Source organism: Macaca mulatta, chromosome X (genome assembly GCF_049350105.2).
Source record: "Macaca mulatta isolate MMU2019108-1 chromosome X, T2T-MMU8v2.0, whole genome shotgun sequence".
Classification (NCBI taxonomy): Eukaryota; Metazoa; Chordata; class Mammalia; order Primates; family Cercopithecidae; genus Macaca; species Macaca mulatta.
The window spans coordinates 39,946,541-39,960,007 of NC_133426.1; the positions used below are offsets into that span (position 1 = coordinate 39,946,541).

The 13,467-nt window shown below is 52.1% G+C and overlaps 1 protein-coding gene across 27 annotated transcripts in view; it reads right to left on the bottom strand.

Moving 5' to 3' along the window:
* Nucleotides 1-13,467, bottom strand: part of BCOR (BCL6 corepressor) — a 127,496-nt gene that overhangs the window by 23,955 nt on the left and 90,074 nt on the right. For all 27 annotated transcript variants that reach the window (XM_015127212.3, XM_077988352.1, XM_015127210.3 and 24 more), the window contains exons 2-3: nucleotides 2,633-2,758; nucleotides 1,209-1,287 (exon numbers count right to left, since the gene is read on the bottom strand). In XM_015127212.3, the coding sequence (XP_014982698.3) occupies nucleotides 1,209-1,287; nucleotides 2,633-2,718 (165 nt within the window). In that variant the 5' untranslated portion in view covers nucleotides 2,719-2,758. The remainder of the gene's footprint in view (nucleotides 1-1,208; nucleotides 1,288-2,632; nucleotides 2,759-13,467) is intronic.

The following is a 13,467-nucleotide window of genomic DNA, read 5'->3' on the forward strand; positions in this document are numbered from 1 at the left end:
GACACTGCCAACTAGTTCAACGTGCCATCAGCCTTAACATTCAAGCAGAAAGGGTTAAAGACAGGCTTCAGGGGGTGGGGATCTGTTTCCCCTTCCCTTTATCCAAACCCCTTTGCTGCCTGCCTTCTCACCTCTCAACTAGTATCCTGGAAGCAGGGAAAACGTTGGTCCCTTTGGACTGGAGGCCCATACATTAATTCAGTCATCTATTAAGTCTGAAGATTTTGGCCAGGCGCGGTGGCTCACGCCTGTAATCCTACCACTTTGGGAGGCCAAGGCAGGCAGATTGCCTGAGCTCAGGAGTTCAAGACCAGCCTGGGCAACACGGTGAAACTCCATCTCTACTAAAATACAAAAAAAATTAGCTGGGTGTGGTGGTGTGCGCCTGTAGTCCTAACTACTCGGGAGACTGAGGCAAGAGAATTGCTTGAACCCGGGAGGTGGAGGTTGCAGTGAGCCAAGATTGCACCACTGCACTCCAGCCTGGGTGACAAAGCGAGACTCCGTCTCTAAAAAAATCGAAATTAAAAAATAAAAATTAAAAAGTCTAAAGATTTTTACCTTCTCAGCAAAAATTATTTGCTACAACTGAGAAGCCACCAACTCCAAAACTCTCAGCATCACCCTCATGGGGTACAGAATTCACACTAACCCTCCCTGGGCCTGTTAGGCTTGGGGGTGGGTGTTCACTTCATTTCCCCTGGGTGCAGGAAGGCATGACTTAACAGAACAAGAAACAATCTTCGATGGGACAACAGGAACAGAAGACTTTAGCAGCCTCATTTCTAAATCAATAAAGAGGCCATGGGTCAAACTGTGGTTGTGTCTTCTGACTTCCTCTCCCATGTGTCTGAAGTGACGGTCCTGTGTTTCTTATTTTACTGGAAAGGTAAACCCTAAGGGGCTATTTGGAGGCTGGAAATTTATCCAGCTGGGAACGCTGATGTGGCATTCAGCTTATGGAAGAAAAGAGAGTACACATCCCACCAGTCACTAGGGGACAGGGACATGTGTGGCGAGGCAGGAAGGCAAGACAGGAAGAGCTTGGGTGGGGGCCTTGTCCTGTCGCAGAGGCCTCCGACTCAGCCCTGCTCTGAACCGCCACCCCTACCCCATTCCCCACCCTTTAAAGGCCTGCAAATTAATACGATTGATTACAGATCACTGATATGCAGATATGGCATCAACAGAAGCTGTTAATCTCTTACCACGCTGTGGTTCAAGGGATTCTCTTCCCTCAGTTCCAGTCTGGCTTTTGAAGCGTCACCATCATTTACAAGGATTTTCCTATTTAAAAGGATATACCAACTTCATGAAAGCATTCCTCACTAAATCTATCTTTCACAGATCTCCCCAGAACAGACCAGTTTCTACTAACCCAATTCTTAAAACTGTCCTTAACCCTCCGTCCCCACCAGCTGTCAATGGCCCATATTGAAAGTTGCCCCCAAATGGTGATTCAACTTGACCAGGAAAAACAAAGGAAATGCAAAGCTTTCATGAATCACAAATATGATGTCCCCAAGGTAGGTAAGCCAGAAATTAAGCAAAACCACTTCTCCCTCAAGATCTTTTTCTCTAGAGGTCAAGTAGGCCAACTGGAGCTCGGCTGTCCCAGCCAACCCTTATAAACTCTCCTGGAGGGTAGACATGAAGTGGTAACACAGCCAAATACCAAACGGGGCTGGAAGGCTGGAGTCTACGGGCTGGTGGCCTCAACCACTTCCGTTTTACCCAGGAGGGTAGGCTTTCAAAACTTTTCCCAGAACAAAGTTAGGGACCATGTCCTAACCATGGAAACTGGTTTCCATGGTGATAAAAAAGCCATATTTGACTGCCTTTGTCAAAATGACAGGGGGATACACGCTAGTATCATACAAATGTCAGCTGTTCCAGGCTGAAGAGGAAGTTGCACATCTGTGCCAGGCTGCTGCGGCTGCCCTGGGACTTGTTATCAGAGAGCATCGATAAAGAAAGTGCTTGGTGCCAACTTCCAAATCCCCAGGATAAAAATCGCTGACAAGCAGCAGAGGAAAAGTTTCCTCATTACCCCAAAGAGCAGCTTCAATCATCTACTGCTTAGCTGCCTCCACCCCACACTCCAAAATTACTGATTAGGAAGCATAACAGAGCTGTCTGGCGGCCAAAAGCAGGTGCCAGTGGCCTCCTGGAACACGCAGCAGAGGACAATGAGAGATCCTGGGCTTCAATGAAGGAAAAGGGTGGCTCTCTCCCCATTTATTACTGAGCAAACTATTTGTTTTAAAAGCACATCGAATGCTGCTCCACCTGGGCCCACACTCCTGACATTTAGAGTTAAAGCAGCATATAGACTGGGATTAATTCTCCTTCATAAATATGAAATAATAAATTAAGGACGAAAGTGCACTGAAAGGCCGCTTTAGGGGCTAATCTTTTAAAGGGCGGCAATGCTTCGCTGAGCCAGGTTGCCTGTTAAAACTGTAAATCAAGAGCGGCCGACTAGGCAGGAGCTCTTTCTTTCCCACCCCTTTTGGGCCCACGGTGGCTGTGAGAAGGTGAGGGGGGCTTCAGCATGGACATGGGCTCCACTCAGGAGCGTGAGGAAGGTGCCCACTCTCCCCTCAGGCCTGGCCCAGGTGGGCGCATTCACCTGTCTTCGCTCGCCCCACACATGCGGACCCTCTCGCTGTTCATCCAGCTGTGAACGTTCCCATACAGGGGGGTTGCTGAGAGCATGTCGTCTTCTGGGATGGCAGCTTTGCTTCAAGCGTCTAGTCTGTTTAAAGGAAAGAAAAAAAAAATCCCAGGAGGTTCAGTAAAGGAGAGCCAAACAGGGCGCTTCTTTCTAGGTGATTCATACAGGATGCAGATCGGGAAGGCAGGCTGTGCCTGCTGTCTACAGTGGTCTGGGAGCCAAGGGCAGACACCTGACTCGAAGGGACAGCGAAGGGGCAGGCAGCTTCCCTGGTAGGAGGTGCTGGGGCTGGGGAAGAAGTTTAATTCGAAACAGGCAGCCTCATCCAAGGCACAGAATGCATCCAGGACACACCACAGCACCCGCCCACCCCCTTTCCTCTGAAAGTGTACAGTGGTCATTCATTCTTGCCAGTTGTTAAAGAAGGTAGAGAAGACTTGATTCAACAAGGGGAGGCTCTGACAATAGGTTCAGGGATGCTGCATCACTGGGAGGCACACAACTGATCTTTCCTGGGGCCAAAAGGGTGCAAGAAGGGTGAAAGGCACAATAGCGAGGTGAGCAGCAAGTCCAGGTCTGAAACTACCTGCGTTTCTAGGGCTGAATTTCCAAGGCTGTCGTGTGTGCAACTTACAGATTGAGGGTGAAAAAGAATCGGTGGGCTGGTGACCTGTCCCACCGGAGCCCTGGATTAGATTAAGCACCTAACCCGGGTGGTTTTGCCTGGAAGCTACAGAGGGAGGCGGCTGAGTAATTCAATGACGCCTGCTCGCTGGGGACGAGAAATCATTAGCGAGCACAGAAGTCTTAGCAGCCCTGGCTGATGGGCTCCAAGCCGCTGGCACATGGGGAGCCAGCAGAAGCCACCCATTTTCCACCTCCTGGGAGGGGGAGGTTGCCAAGGCAGAGGAGCTCAGACCACCTCCCACCCCCTCTTACCTCCTCTGCCCACCGCCCCCACCCACATCACATTCTAGTTTGCTGCATGAGTGAAGGGTCAGGACAAGCTGCATTTTATTAACAGGATTATCACGGCGCGTGATTTATCCTCGTGCAGGATTTTAATTGCTCTTTGGAGGTTGAGCCGTTTCTTTTGACTGCGCTTCAGCCCATATCCTGCTGTTAAATGCTGGGTTAATAAGTAGGGGAGCCTTTAATGCCTGGGACCGATGGCCCTCGGCAATTCCCTGCTCACAAACACATCTCAGTGTCCCTTGTCCGGACTGGCCATGGCATTTTTCCACGGGACCCAAACCTGGGTGTGAAATAATTGGTGTGCAGATCATCAGGGGAACTTTCTTCTCCTCCCTCACACACCCACCCACACAGTTTCCGAAAGCCCAAATGTTCCCTAAGTCGACACATTTCCTTTGTTAGAAGGAAAAAATATGCAAATGCTTGCTTTTACACTTTAGCACACGGAGCAGACTGCCAGGTCGGTTGGGTTGGAGGCACCAGGTCCGGGGACTTTTCTGTGAGAGTGACTGAGGGTGGGGGTTAGGGGGACACCTGGGGGATGGAATCCCAAAGCCGGTCTGTACTTCCTCATTTCTTTGTCCTAACTAGGTCTTTTGTCCACCAGCATCCCCCATGGGCCCCCATCCATAGAAGAACGTCTGTTAATCAAAATCCACATACACCGACACACCACGTATAGTTAGAGCTCAACAATGAGGCTGGAAGAGAGAGAAAGGGTCCAAGAAAAAGGCAGAAATCTGCAGAGGCATCAGGCATGATGGGGTTCTGGAAAGCTACTTCCCTAGGAAGGGTCTCCAGACAGCAGCTCTTCCAGTGGGCTAGCCATAGCGCCCCCAAAAGACTGACTCGGCTGTTGGGGAAGGTTCTATAAGGGTTCGTGGGCTTTTCTTCCATCTTGCAAATACACAAATCAAGTGGGGAAGGCCACCACTAGTGCTGGGCAGACCACAAGGCACATTCAATGTAGTGGCAGTGTCCCCTCTCCGGCCCCTGCTGCCCCTTCTAACAAAAGGAGGACATCCTGGGTAGGATAACAGAGAAGGTGGAGCATCATTCCCGGGTGCCAGTGTGTCCCCGTCATCAGGCTACAGCAGTGGGACTGCACCATGCCATCCCCTCACTGTGCCATGATGAAATGCAGACATTACATCATGAACCAAAGAGTCACTCAATCAAACCCCCAAGAAAAGGATGAGGGAAGAAGTGTGTGCCTAATAAGCCTCCATCTTCTGGTGTCCCCGTTCTTAAAAATTGGCCTCCCCTTTAAAAAAGCTGCCTCCGGCCGGGCAAGGTGGCTCACGCCTGTAATCCCAGCACTTTGGGAGGCCGAGGTGGGTGGATCACCTGAAGTCAGGAGTTTGAGACCAGCCTGACCAACAAGGAGAAACCCCGTCTCTACCAAAAATACAAAATTAGCTGGGCGTGGTGGCGCGTGCCTGCATTTCCCAACTACTAGGGAGGCTGAGGCAGGAGAATCGCTTGAACCTGGGAGGCGGAGGTTGCAGTGAGCCGAGATCGTGCCGCTGCACTCCAGCCTGGGCAATAAGAGCAAAACTCAAAAAAAAAACCAAACAAACCTGCCTCTTACCCACCTCCCTTAAGTAGACACCTCGTGCAAAGGACCTCCCGGCACCTTCTTGGGAAACAGAATCATTATACTGAGGCCCAGCCCCGAAAAGGCCAGCGGCTGCTTCCCTTCAAAGGGCCTTTCTTCAGCAAAGGCCACCTGGACTTAGCAGAAATGTGACTGCGGTTTACAGGCACCTGGACCTACTGGGTGCTTTCAAAGCATCCCCCCTTCTCCAGGGCTCCTCCTTCGGGGTTTTCCATATTTATGGCGCAGAGATAAATGATACCAGCCATCAGAACGAAGTGTTCTCAAATGCACAGGGTCAGATGGAGGGTTGAGGCTAGCAGAGCGGTTCACTGTCGTGTGTGTGTTTGCGTGTGTATGTGTTTTGGGAGGAAAGGGGTGGAGGATGGGGCTGAACATAAAAGCAAAAGGGGGGAACACATTGTTGGATCCTGCTATGGACTTGTGCACACATGCGCGCGCGCGCACACACACACTTATAATCTTTAGCTGCCCCATGAACTTTTTGTGAACTGTTTAAAAGTGGAGGTCTGTTGAACAAACAGCGGCGCCACTGCCAGCCATAATTTCATTGCAACAAGCTAAAGACTTTTAACTCTTCGGGTTCCTGGCCAAAGATGGAGGAGTGGAAAGGGCCAATGAGCAACGGCTCTGGCTCGCAGGAGGCCCTCCTCCTGGGTGACAAAGAGCAGTCCAAACCCACAAAAGCAGGGGCCTCCTTTGCAAAGGCCATACAGCTCACACCAAGCCTCTACTGAAGAACAGGGGTCACCCTTACCTACACCCCACCCTGGTTTCTCTGGCATGTACAATGAAGGGGACATTGCGGTAAGAAACAAAAAGAGACTGGGAGGCAAAGTATAGGGACATCGAACTTCTAGAAGCTGCTGTTGAAATAGCTGGGGCCTTTTTTTATACCTCTAAGGCCAAGTGCTTCGAAACTGATGTTGCTGACCCTTGGCAGCAGAATACGGTGGAGAGGGCAAATGATCTGATTTCAATGACAAACAGTGCCTCAGGGTGCTTTGCAGCTATAGATGAAGCTCGTTTGCTTTTATTTTTCAATGCCCACCTCCACCCCCCACTTCTTCCAAATGCAGGCTATGCTTCCAGAAGTGCCAAGATGTGTGAAGTCACTCATGAAAAGCACTTTACAAGCACCAACCTGTTCCACTGTGAGCTGCGAAGCTGCACCTTGGATCTGGGTTTTAACCCCTTTTTCTAGTAGTGGAGAGAAGTGGATAAAGGTGCTGGATAGGGATGAAGGGGAAAGAGGGCTGAGAAGAGGTCAGATGGGGAGAATGTGGGTCTCTAAAGAACAGACTGGGAACTGTTCCAGCTGCCTGCTGGAACATCCAGGGCCAAGTGGAGAGAGCTGGCTTGCGAGAAGCAGGCATGCACACTGCACTCTGCGTGGTCTCTAGCTCTTAGCACCAAGGAAATGGAACGCATAGGAGAGCTTGGGTCACCCTCGACAGACTCTTGAGTAGTCATTCGCTCCACAGCCAAGGGTTATCATGAGCGCACTGAGCTTGGCCTGGACACTGGGGAGAAGGGCCTGATTGGCAGAAGGGAGTCGAGGGACCAAGATCATAAGCCATCACTCCAACCTCGGCATCCTTCAGTAGGGGCACACCCACCCTCTGTGAAAAGATGTGAGGGCAGACCACAGGTCCCAAGTCTTGGCCCCTTTCCTTTCCCCCCACCGCCGCCCCCTCCTGCACTAGGCCACTTTCCACTGCCCCCACCCTTGAGGCGGCGACCAGTTAAAAGTCTGCGTATTACACTTGTCAAGTGGCACTGACAATATGGAAAGCATGGCCACCAAACTACCTCTGCTCACGCCTCCCTGCTGTCCACACAGGCACTGAGAGGGTGGCCCATCTCAGGGTCTTTTCTTGGGATCTCTCTCACTAGGTTCCCCTTGTCCCCACCGGCAGCTATCCAGCAGTTAATGGCCAGAAGGACTGGAGAGGTTCGCAAGCAAGGGCTTCCAGCTCAGGTGGCCAAGCAGGCATTCCCAGCCAGTGTGCTGGGGTCCTCTGGCCCAGGACTCTTCAGGGGAGGGGTCTCGCTACTGCATGGCTGGTTCTCTGTAGAGAACATGGTCACCACAGCCTCCCGGCTCCCACCCTTACCCACCGCGTGTCTCTGGGCAGGTGGCCGAACCTCTCCAACCTTGGTCCCCTCTGTAAATATTTGGCATTGTGTTTTCCAAAGGATTAAGCTGCACTATGGACTTGAGTTTTGCCTGGCAATAGCTGGTGCTGGCCACGTTTAACCTCACTAAATAGCATCTGACTCTACTAAACATACTGTGTAGTAAGCTCCAGAATCACATCGCTGTTTCTTTGGGGTAGTACCACCTCATCCTGCGGGGGAGACGGAGGCAGCAACAGAGAGGGGGTCAAAGCAGGGAGGGACCTTCAGCAGAACTGTGTAGATTTTACAGAAGCCCAAAGCTCACCACCCGCCAGCCCTTCCTGGGGTTGCTCCAAACACAGACTGCGTCACAGCAGCAGCGCTGTGCTCCGGGTTTCAAGGAAGGGACGGGTGAAGAAGTTCCTATTTTAGGATGTGAGGGGTGGGGGTGGGGTGTGTGGGGGTGGAAGATGAGAAGAAAAAGCTCTTCCGGATGTGCAGTGTGGCATGGGTCCTCCAGGTCTGCTGGGGAGTAAGAGACCCCAAGGCTGCCCCCCAGGTCCCTGGGAGGCAAAACCGCAGGCTTCCAGGAGTGTGGTCGAGGGAGGTGGCTGGCCTGGTCCCAGCCCCTCCCCCGAGAGAATTGGGGGTGAGGGAAGTGATCCAGCCGGCCCAGGTGCTGCCTCTTGGCACACTCCAAGCCACAGCCGTAGCCTGCAAGGGCATCCCCGCCCACACCTCCAAGTTTTGCACTAGTAAGAGGGAGGGGGAAGGGGAAACTCGCTGGCCCGGACCATTCGAGCACCCAGATACCTTCCCGGCCTCCTGCCGGGGCGTCGGGGTCAGAGCGGAGAGCCACATCGGCTGGGAGCGAACTTGGCCCCGGCGAAGAAGAAAGGGGGAGGGGCGCCCCCTCCCCGGGCTGAGGCGCTTCAGCCCGGAGCGTGATCGGTCGGCAACAAAGGGATTTTCTCTCCCACCACACACACCCGTGCTGCTCGGGGCTCGCCCGCTCCTCCTCGCCGCTCCTCGGCGGAGGTCCCAGCGCGCGGGGCCGCACCACGGCACACACCCACGCCCTCGCGGCGCGCCCCCGCCGAGCCTTCCAGGAACTCCAGCAGGCTCCCCGGAGGCGGCCCGACCTCCCCAGTTCCCGACCCTAAGTAACCCCTCGGACCCTAAGACCTGGCGCGCTCTCCGTGGTGCCCCTTCCGAAGGCCCCGCCGCACCTTCTGTCCCCATCAACGAATCTGACGAAAGGAAACTTTGGGTGGGCGCAGGGAGAATCCGAGACCTCCCGGGAAATGCCGCCGAGTCCACAGGGGGAATGGGCACGGCAGACCCCTCCTCGCAATCGTTCTGGGTTCCCTTCCGATCATACTAGAACGCTGCTGCTCTGGACGCTTCCCCTTACAAAGATGTGAGCCAAGTGTCGCCTACTGTAACGTGGGAGGGGTGCGAATATCGGGGATTGGGGTCCGGGGTGTAATCTGCAGGGACTGACCCTAAGGGTCGCTGCCGAGCCTGTAATGCCCGCTACACTCCCCTCCTCCAGGCAGAGCCCATGGCCCGGGGTCAGGTGTCCCCAACCTCTCTCTCACAGGCCAATGGGGGACACTTGCCCTTCTCCCAGGGCAATCTGTCCAGGCCACCCCACCAGCTTTTTGTTCCTTTCACTTTCCTTCATGGTTTTGCCACAGGGGGAGTCAGGGAACCACGTGTGTATTCAAGAGAGGGCGAATTTAGAAACAGGTGTCCCCTCACAGGAGGCCACTCAGCAACAGAAACCCAAGTCAAAAGCCAGGAATCCCTCCTTACTCTTCTCCCCACTCCACGCAAAAAGAAACCACTTGCCCCCTTTGGTCTAGTCCTTGCAGAACTGGGTCCCCACTTGGGAGTCTACACAACCTGGGGGCAAATCCAGAATAAATGTTCCACACCACGCCTCCAAAGGCTGTGTCAATGAACTTTTGTTTTCACCAGGGCTTTGTAGGAGTAAAACAGGAATGCCTTCGCCGCCATCCCCCCCCCCACCACCACCGAAGGGAACAAGCTATACCGTAAGGCTAATAACAACAGCTATCATTAGTATACAGAGGAAGCACAAAGGAACTTTTAATGCATAAAAGATGCCTAAAAGGCAGGGGTCCTGCGATCTGCAAGTGAGTCTCTCGCTGACTGTGCAGAGCCTGGGAGTCCCAGAAAGGCTGGGATGAGGGTCAGAGAAGGAGAGGGGCACCCACTTTCTTTACAAGGAACAATAGGAATCCCATGTCTGCTACTCAGTCATGGAACTCAGAGCACCCAAAACAAAGCCATGGAACAACTGCGGTATAGATGGGGGCCCATGAATTTTTGTAGCTGTTCAGGGCTTAATTACTCCTCCTTGATCCGTGGGACTAGACACGACACCGCCAAGGTTAAAATGCCCCGAACAGCGCCGAGCAGATGTGAGCGAGCTGGCAGACGCGCAAATGAGGCCTGCCTCGGAGCACGATAACAAGTGACTAATACATTGCATATCGTTGAAAGAAAATTATTTTTCTCTAATTTGCATTTGCTTGGGGGAAAAAAAGCCAACGAGAGTCCCTCCTCACATGCACAAGTCTAATCCTGGAAATACAGCCCGGCTGCTTTAAGAGAGCTGGAAGGAGGGAAAGACTGCCAGTGTTTTGGCGTTGCAGGCTTGTTTATCTTTCCGCCTTTCCTCCAAGGCGAAACTCGTTTTGCAAGCAACATTCCTACAGAAAATGGCACACGTCATAAAAAGAGACCAATTTATAGAACTGGCACCGAAGTTCATGTCTCACTCCAGAAGCATCTCCCAGCTCCCCATCGGAAACCCAACTAGATGTAGAAGTCCATGTTAAAACTTAGAGAGTAGACTTGGGGAGGGGGCGGTGCTGGGCGGGGGGAGGAGAGAATGAACTAGATTTGCAGATACCCTGTAGGCTGTACACCCAGAGGCCAAAGTCATGCGGAAGGGTAGAATATAGAATTAAGTCAGCCCTAAATGATGTTCCAAAACGCAGGGAGGACCAGGCAGGTGCCAGGGCTTGGAAGGCTTCAACCTTGGGATTCACGGGGGAGAGGAGTGAATTTTTACACCCAGCTTGCCCCAGGACGGTCCAGAGGCAGGTCCACATTCTTTGCCATCCTAAGTCCACCTGCTTGGGCCAGCCACGAACCTCCAGGACTGGCCTAGTGGGTAACTGCCGCCACCAACTGCTCTCCCTCCCACCCTGGCGCCTCTCTGCAGGGCCTGGCAGGGTACCAGGAACTCAAGAGAAAGCCTGTGGCTGTGGGCATCTAGTTGATGAAGTCAGAGTAGGTGGTGCTGTGGGCAGGCTTCAGGACGCACCTTTGCGTACTGCAGTTGAAGGCAAATGTGTTCTTGAAAACGGGAAGGCTTGGGAGAAAAGGTTAAGGCATGTGGGTAATCAAAAGCCAATCTGACCTCCCTTCCCCCCAAAATACACCCCCTTCAGGGTACTGAACCTGCACACTTGCATTTCCAAGCTGGAAACAGTGCCGAGTGCACAGAACACAGCACCCGCCTGTCTCTAACTTGTCTGAATAACAGGGCCATTTCAGAGGGGAACAACGGCCTTCAGAGCCTCTGCAATTTCCAGAAAGCTTTCAGTTAATAACACATTCTTTCCAATAAGCTTACTTAGGGCTGAAAGTTATTTTCCCAAATCTTAAAAACTCTGTCACCAACAGCTGAGGACCCAGTTCAACGGATCCTGGCCAAACCCCACCAACACGGTGACACTCACAGCCCCGTGGGCCTTCTCCCGCCACCTCTGCCTCACCACAAGTTCCCTAAACCACAACATACAAACCATCCTGCACCCCACCACAATCCTGGGAAGTCATAAAGATGTGTATTGGGGATGGGGGGGTGGGTGTGCCGTGGAGCTTTCTCTCATCTGGGGATGCGCTGGCCAGAAAGTGGCCGCCACCTCTGCAGCTCGTCCATGGGCCTGCATAGTGCGCGCTTTGTGTAAGTGCTGAGGAGGCGCAGCGCTGCTCGCGCGCCAACAGCTGTCACATTATTTGCACTCGCTGTAAACAGCCTTCACATTCCCCCCTTACCACATAGTTAAAGCCAGACTAACAATCCACAGTTAGAGATCAAACCAACAACAGCAGCATTGTGTCTGCCTTCGCTGCCTTCGCACCAAGCCCAGCAGCTGGCAGGTTTCTCCGGAACAAGGGACCCCTTCTCCCCCTACCCCTCCAGGCTCCAGCCAAGGCTAGCCAAGGAAGCATGCGTTTGTCAGCGCTGTTTGTTAAAGCAAAAGAGCACCGCCATTTCGCAGAGATTTCCGTGTGGCTCATCAGCCCTCTCCGAGAGTTTACTCCTTCTGGAAGCTCAGGGAAGCATCATGAGAATAAAGGTTACGGAGACTCGTAGGGTTGGTTTCCATGCTCAGCAAAGTGGGGTCTGGCCAGGCTGGGGCCGGGACAGGGAGGTCTGCCCCTCTCCATGCCATGTCACAGAGGCCAGACAGGTCTGCGCTTTCTGCAGCCCTCAGAGGAATGCTTCCTGTCTTTCGGAAATTGCCCAACTCACTGAATACTTACTGGCCGCCCCACTGATCAAAATGTCTCCTTTATGATTTTTGGTTAAGTTGAACATTTCCATAATCGTCATTATTAGTGCAAATTACACGCCTAATCGGTCCTTAAATAGATTTTAATTAAATAAGCATACAAGGCTCATTTTATGACTTAAGAAAGGCATTACTTTTCGTTATAAACTTTCCACCAGGATATCGAATAACGATAGCAGACAAATACTTATTCTTTGAAAATCACCAATAACCGATGGGCAGAGTATCATGAAACATACCCTGTTCTACCCTCTGGAATCAAAGCTGAGACCAGACATATCACAGCGGTACAACTTTCCTCCTGGGATGGGAGAGAGGATTTCTTCCTCCAAAGCACTATGTCTGTCTTCCTTGTGGCCAGTAGAAATAAACCCCCAGTGCTGCTTTCCCTACCCATCTGATGAGATTTCTCTAGCTGATGTCCTCTAGCAACCACTACTCCCCCACCACCTCCATCCGTTTTCCACCCCTTTGCCTGCTTAGAGTCCTGGTGCAAAGCGGGCAGGCTGTGCTTGTTAAATGCTGTGTAAAATGCTGTTAATAAAATAATAAATACAAAGGATGGAGGCTGCTGGTTCCACTGGTGTTTTGACTGGAAATGCCTTGGCACTTGTCATGTGTTTATGGGAGGGCAGACAACGCTAGGATTTACATAGTTTGGACATTTCTGTACTTCATTTATTCTTTCCTAAATGACGTAGGCCTCGAGCTATTTCAAGTTTGCATTTGTACAGAACTGTTAAATGCCTAGGAGTTTCTCCAATTAAACCAAGTTTAAAATCAGACCCAAAGCTGGAACATACACTCAGACTTGCCCAACTCCACCTTCAGCCTCGGTGGCTGGAGAACAAACAGATCCTCGAAAACAATCAGTCCTCGAGCTCCCCACCTTCACCCCCCTCTCCAGGAGGGCCCCTAGGGCAAAGGTTAAGGCGTCTCTAGATTCCAAGCCCGGCCCAGGCTACACACTGAGGCAATCATTGCAGTTAGGCGCATCTTGTCCATAGACTACCTTTAAAATCGTGGGCTAAAATCGGGGGGGAAACTGCTGGCCTGGTAAAACCCACTGTTCACAAAACAATGTCAGCAAAGGCTGTAAGGCATTCTTTAGAGAGGGACCAGGGATTCGTGCCTACTGAAGCTCTTTCAGCACAAAGGCTTTTAGGGGAAGAAGGGAAAAAGAGGGAGGAGGAGGGGGAGAGGAGGAGAGAAAGGGAGGGAGGGCTCCTGTTTCAGAGCAGGCATCCCCTGAGAGTCAAGAACCAAGTGTAGCTTCAATCAAACACTGACTTTCCCTCTGGGAGTCGAGTAGGAAACCTGATCACAGTAGCTTACTACCGGCCTGGATCCATACAGGTCTGGTTTTCTTCTCATGCTAGTAATTTTTTAAAATACATATCGATATAAAAGAAGCAATCCCTGGCAGACTTTGTTGAAAACCACATTGAGCCCTCATA